The following is a 7,214-nucleotide window of genomic DNA, read 5'->3' on the forward strand; positions in this document are numbered from 1 at the left end:
ACCAGGTGGTATATGAATCAGAACTCCTCCTGTGATATGCATTATGAACACAGGCCCTGGTATCCTCACCAGGTGGTATATGAATCAGAACTCCTCCTGTGATATGCATTATGAACACAGGCCCTGGTATCCTCACCAGGTGGTATATGAATCAGAACTCCTCCTGTGATATGCATTATGAACACAGGCCCTGGTATCCTCAACAGGTGGTATAGTTTGTCAGTTGATGAGATCGTTGTGGTGAAAAGATGATACTAGACTTTGAGGGTTTGGTTGGTTACATGTTGTGATGTTTTAAACGTTTTCTCCGTTTCCCTTGTCTGTACAGGGAGCATTTGTTCAATGCCATTCAGACTATGCCGTGTGTGAGGAGGAAAGCAGACTGGGCGATCCAGTGGATCTCTGACACCAAATCCACTTTTGGTGAGTTGCATGGCTAGGAAATGATCCTCATTGCTATAGTAACCGTGTCCATCCTGGACAATGCGTGGCTGGGAAATGGAAATGTTTGATATGTGTCGTTGGCTAGTTATTGTGTGTGTTCATTTTTCATGTTTTAATAATTCATCCTTCGCTCCTATTGATACCATTTTAATGCTGCCTTTTTTAATGAAACCTTTCATGTTTCTATTCCTCCACAGGACAGCGGATAGTGGCGTTCGCTGCAGTGGAAACCTTTCATGTTTCTATTCCTCCACAGGACAGTGGATAGTGGCGTTCACTGCAGTGGAAACCTTCTTTCATATTTCTATTCCTCCACAGGGGAGCGGATAGTGGCGTTCGCTGCAGTGGAAACCTTCTTTCATGTTTCTATTCCTCCACAGGGGAGCGGATAGTGGCGTTCGCTGCAGTGGAGGGCATCTTCTTCTCGGGGTCGTTTGCAGCTATTTATTGGTTGAAGAAGAGAGGCCTGATGCCTGGGCTCACCTACTCCAACGAGCTCATCAGCAGAGACGAGGTTAGATGCTCTGTGTCCAGGTTAGATGCTCTGTGTCCAGGTTAGATGCTCTGTGTCCAGGTTAGATGCTCTGTGTCCAGGTTAGATGCTCTGTGTCCAGGTTAGATGCTCTGTGTCCAGGTTAGATGCTCTGTGTCCAGGTTAGATGCTCTGTGTCCAGGTTAGATGCTCTGTGTCCAGGTTAGATGCTCTGTGTCCAGGTTAGATGCTCTGTGTCCAGGTTAGATGCTCTGTGTCCAGGTTAGATGCTCTGTGTCCAAGGTTAGATGCTCTGTGTCCAGGTTAGATGCTCTGTGTCCAGGTTAGATGCTCTGTGTCCAGGTTAGATGCTCTGTGTCCAGGTTAGATGCTCTGTGTCCAAGGTTAGATGCTCTGTGTCCAAGGTTAGATGCTCTGTGTCCAGGTTAGATGCTCTGTGTCCAGGTTAGATGCTCTGTGTCCAAGGTTAGATGCTCTGTGTCCAAGGTTAGATGCTCTGTGTCCAAGGTTAGATGCTCTGTGTCCAAGGTTAGATGCTCTGTGTCCAGGTTAGATGCTCTGTGTCCAAGGTTAGATGCTCTGTGTCCAAGGTTAGATGCTCTGTGTCCAGGTTAGATGCTCTGTGTCCAGGTTAGATGCTCTGTGTCCAGGTTAGATGCTCTGAACCTATAAACCAGTTCCACTGGCTCTTTTTAGTTGTTCCCCCCTCTAATCAGGAAGTAATTTACACCTCCCAGGTGAGTGTAATTAACTAGCAGGTAGTAAACATAAACCAGAAGTGTTTGGGCCCTCTTGGACTGGGATTGAACAGTCCAGTTTTAGTCTCTTTTCAAAGGACATCTAAGCTACATCTTGACGCAGCATGAACATTTTCCAGTGAAGTCTCCAACGTGTTGCTGTTATTTGATTAGAAAAGTAGCAACAGCTAAAATGTATTGGCCTCCCTGCCAATATAACTGTCACTAGAGCGTATTGATCTTTTAATGTATGTTTTGTATCTTCAGGGGCTGCACTGTAACTTTGCCTGTCTGTTGTACAGCTACATAGTGAAGAAACCGTCAGAGGACAGGGTAAAGGACATTATCACCAAAGCTGTCAGCATTGAGCAGGTGAGTCCGTGAAATGAATACTGTCTAACATCAGAAGTAGATGCCTGACTCTCGCCTAGGGCTGCTGACCGTATTACCACCTCCACACCAGAGTCATGAAGGCAGCCAAATTCCACGTGACCGTTTAGGTGATTAGTCTTCTCCAAGCTCTGATGCTGCTGATGGTCGTTAGTAGCCTACCGAACTTGCTAACAGCCTGGTACTCAGCACTCTATTGTCCCACTAGTCACTCTGACATTAATGCTAATCTAATCAAACACTCCATGAGAGCTCATGTTGCGCAACATTTCAACAGACTATGGAATTGCATGAGAACAGAGTGATGGCCTCTACTAAAAAGAGGAGGATCCCATCAGATTTCTATAGGCTAGGCCTACTATATTTATATCTCAACTTTCCTAATATTAAGCACATTACTTGTCTTTACAACAGGAGTTTAACTTGCCTAATGGGAAAAGCGTCCTCCATTCGCTATTTACAAGCGTTTCATTACACTCACAATAACGTCTGCTAAATATGTGTATGTGACCAGTAAATTAGATTTTGAAGTGCATAGGTGATTATTTTTTCTGCTGCCCATTTCGAAACAGGTGCATGATAATGGTACATTTTTAAATCAAAACAAATTTCACACACATTTTTAGTAAATGTAAAGACAAGATTAAATCAAGAATAGTCTGATGGGTGACAATATTAGCCGATCACTTGTGAATGATGCTCAGCATAAGAAACAATGCTTTAAAAAAGAGAGAAAAATTCTAATCAAAGTTGTACACCTTATGTAGCCTAGCCCATAGGCATATATTTTTTTATAAGGTTTGTATCACAACTAAAGTGGTCAAATAACTAATTAAAATGAAGTACAGCAATCTGCTTTATAAGGGGAGCCTAACTGGCATACAACAGCAGCGTGTGAGTTTCAAGGTTTCACCATAAAAATGCACCTTGATAATAAAAGCATTACATGCATAATTGCATTTGCAGTCACTAATGGAACATTCACACGTATAGCCTACTACCATGTGGGAATTGCTAAGCTTATAATGTGAAGAAATAGCCATTTTAAGCTAAAAGTTCTGAGCTGTTTCATCAACCACATTGCATATAAAATAAAAACGTTTTTTTTTTATGCTAGTGGTTGTATTTAATTTGGGATTGATCACATCCCACAACTGTCCCAGACTGTTCGAAATATTTATTTCTCGTACAGAATAGATCAACTTTTATACTATGGGGGTAGTAGATTGACATAGGGCTAGTGCTTTTGCTGTTCGTTAGGCCTACTCATCTTGTTGGCTGACTAAGTACAGTACCAGTCAAAAGTTTGGACATCTACTCATTCAAGAGTTTTTTTGCTTTATTTGTACTATTTTCTACGTTGTAGAATAACAGTGAAGACATCAAAACTATGAAATAACACATATGGAATCATTTAGTAACCAAAAGTGTAGAATGCCAAGAGTGTGCAAAGCTGTCATCAAGGCAAAGGGTGGCTACTTTGAACAATGTCAAATATAAAATATACACTTTTTTTGGTTACTACATGATTCCATATGTGTTATTTCATAGTTTTGATGTCTTCATTATTATTCTACAATGTAGAAAATAGTAAAAATAAAGAACCCTTGAATGAGTAGGTGTGTCCAAACTGTTGACTGGTACTGTAAATGTGGACAGTCTTCAATTTACACCTCAGAATTGGATAAGGACGCATGCAGTTGCGTCCCCAATGTGTCTGTCTTCACTTGTAGCCTGTGAGAAAGACCCGACCATGTGATGGAGCGCGCAGCAGTCTGGGAGAAGGGCACATTGGCCGCAAAAGGCATGGATTTGTTTAGGGTGTATTACAGCCACACAAAGGGGATGCAGCCGTGAAAATTCTAGGCATTATCAAGTGCTTGTCAAATTGTGAACGAGAGACTGATGAAGTGTGTACAGCCTGGGCAAAATTACAAAGTAGAGCTCATGCCTTTTTTTTTAAGTGACTTTATTCAAATCATCATTAGAGGTGCAACATGCAGCCGTGCAATGTATTAAACATATATCCCCAACGTTTGTGGAACAACTAAAGTTACATTAATAACTCTACATTAAGCATATAGGAATACCTATGGCTTTGTGAAACCTCAACACAGAAAAGCCGCATGTCCTCCCTCCCTCAAATCATTTGGAGAAAATGTCCTTCCTATTTTATTCAACTTGGTTCAAATTTATTCTACGTACTATAAAATAATGCCACAGAATTCTAAGCTAATCTTGTCCGCTAAATGAACGAGTCTAGCCCACAGCCAGATCAGGGCATAACGGAAGGACAATTCTGATTTATACCTTTTCTGTTCTTCTGAAATGGATTACATTTTCCTCATTATGTTTCTTTAGACCTGTCTAAAATAAATCATGGATTTATTGTGATGGTGTAGACTATAGTACATGGATTTATTGTGAAGGTGTAGACTATATTACATGGATTTATTGTGATGGTGTAGGTAGACTATATTACATGGATTTATTGTGAAGGTGTAGACAGACTATATTACATGGATTTATTGTGATGGTGTAGGTAGACTATATTACATGGATTTATTGTGATGGTGTAGGTAGACTATATTACATGGATTTATTGTGATGGTGTAGGTAGACTATATTACATGGATTTATTGTGATGGTGTAGGTAGACTATATTACATGGATTTATTGTGATGGTGTAGGTAGACTATATTACATGGATTTATTGTGATGGTGTAGGTAGACTATATTACATGGATTTATTGTGAAGGTGTAGACAGACTATATTACATGGATTTATTGTGAAGGTGTAGACAGACTATATTACATGGATTTATTGTGAAGGTGTAGACAGACTATATTACATGGATTTATTGTGAAGGTGTAGACTATATTACATGGATTTATTGTGATGGTGTAGACTATATTACATGGATTTATTGTGAAGGTGTAGACTATATTACATGGATTTATTGTGAAGGTGTAGACAGACTATATTACATGGATTTATTGTGAAGGTGTAGACAGACTATATTACATGGATTTATTGTGAAGGTGTAGACAGACTATATTACATGGATTTATTGTGAAGGTGTAGACTATATTACATGGATTTATTGTGATGGTGTAGGTAGACTATATTACATGGATTTATTGTGATGGTGTAGGTGGACTATATTACATGGATTTATTGTGATGGTGTAGGTGGACTATATTACATGGATTTATTGTGATGGTGTAGGTAGACTATATTACATGGATTTATTGTGATGGTGTAGGTAGACTATATTACATGGATTTATTGTGATGGTGTAGGTAGACTATATTACATGGATTTATTGTGATGGTGTAGGTAGACTATATTACATGGATTTATTGTGATGGTGTAGACAGACTATATCACATGGATTTATTGTGATGGTGTAGACAGACTATATCACATGGATTTATTGTGATGGTGTAGACAGACTATATCACATGGATTTATTGTGATGGTGTAGACAGACTATATTACATGGATTTATTGTGATGGTGTAGACTATATTACATGGATTTATTGTGATGGTGTAGACTATATCACATGGATTTATTGTGATGGTGTAGGTGGACTATATTACATGGATTTATTGTGATGGTGTAGGTGGACTATATTACATGGATTTATTGTGATGGTGTAGGTAGACTATATTACATGGATTTATTGTGATAGTGTAGGTAGACTATATTACATGGATTTATTGTGAAGGTGTAGACAGACTATATTACATGGATTTATTGTGAAGGTGTAGACAGACTATATTACATGGATTTATTGTGAAGGTGTAGACAGACTATATTACATGGATTTATTGTGAAGGTGTAGACTATATTACATGGATTTATTGTGAAGGTGTAGGTAGATTATATTACATGGATTTATTGTGATGGTGTAGACTATATTACATGGATTTATTGTGATGGTGTAGGTAGACTATATTACATGGATTTATTGTGATGGTGTAGGTAGACTATATTACATGGATTTATTGTGATGGTGTAGGTAGACTATATTACATGGATTTATTGTGATGGTGTAGGTAGACTATATTACATGGATTTATTGTGATGGTGTAGGTAGACTATATTACATGGATTTATTGTGATGGTGTAGGTAGACTATATTACATGGATTTATTGTGATGGTGTAGGTGGACTATATTCCATGGATTTATTGTGATGGTGTAGGTAGACTATATTACATGGATTTATTGTGATGGTGTAGGTAGACTATATTACATGGATTTATTGTGATGGTGTAGGTAGACTATATTACATGGATTTATTGTGATGGTGTAGGTAGACTATATTACATGGATTTATTGTGAAGGTGTAGACTATATTACATGGATTTATTGTGAAGGTGTAGACAGACTATATTACATGGATTTATTGTGAAGGTGTAGACAGACTATATTACATGGATTTATTGTGAAGGTGTAGACAGACTATATTACATGGATTTATTGTGAAGGTGTAGACTATATTACATGGATTTATTGTGAAGGTGTAGGTAGATTATATTACATGGATTTATTGTGATGGTGTAGACTATATTACATGGATTTATTGTGATGGTGTAGGTAGACTATATTACATGGATTTATTGTGATGGTGTAGGTAGACTATATTACATGGATTTATTGTGATGGTGTAGGTAGACTATATTACATGGATTTATTGTGATGGTGTAGGTAGACTATATTACATGGATTTATTGTGATGGTGTAGGTAGACTATATTACATGGATTTATTGTGATGGTGTAGGTAGACTATATTACATGGATTTATTGTGATGGTGTAGGTAGACTATATTACATGGATTTATTGTGATGGTGTAGGTAGACTATATTACATGGATTTATTGTGATGGTGTAGGTAGACTATATTACATGGATTTATTGTGATGGTGTAGGTAGACTATATTACATGGATTTATTGTGATGGTGTAGGTAGATTATATTACATGGATTTATTGTGATGGTGTAGGTAGACTATATTACATGGAGTTTACTTGCTATGATGGTGTAGGTAGACTATATTACATGGATTTATTGTGATGGTGTAGGTAGACTATATTACATGGATTTATTGTGATGGTGTAGGTAGACTATATTACATGGAT

The 7,214-nt window shown here is 38.0% G+C and overlaps 1 protein-coding gene across 2 annotated transcripts in view; it reads left to right on the forward strand.

Moving 5' to 3' along the window:
* rrm2b (ribonucleotide reductase M2 b) overlaps positions 1 to 7,214 on the forward strand; it is a 29,438-nt gene that overhangs the window by 18,826 nt on the left and 3,398 nt on the right. For both annotated transcript variants that reach the window (XM_045695094.1, XM_045695093.1), the window contains exons 5-7: positions 329 to 423; positions 825 to 958; positions 1,942 to 2,046. In XM_045695094.1, coding sequence (XP_045551050.1) covers positions 329 to 423; positions 825 to 958; positions 1,942 to 2,046 — 334 coding nt within the window. The remainder of the gene's footprint in view (positions 1 to 328; positions 424 to 824; positions 959 to 1,941; positions 2,047 to 7,214) is intronic.

This window comes from Salmo salar, chromosome ssa14 (genome assembly GCF_905237065.1).
Source record: "Salmo salar chromosome ssa14, Ssal_v3.1, whole genome shotgun sequence".
Lineage (NCBI taxonomy): Eukaryota > Metazoa > Chordata > Actinopteri > Salmoniformes > Salmonidae > Salmo > Salmo salar.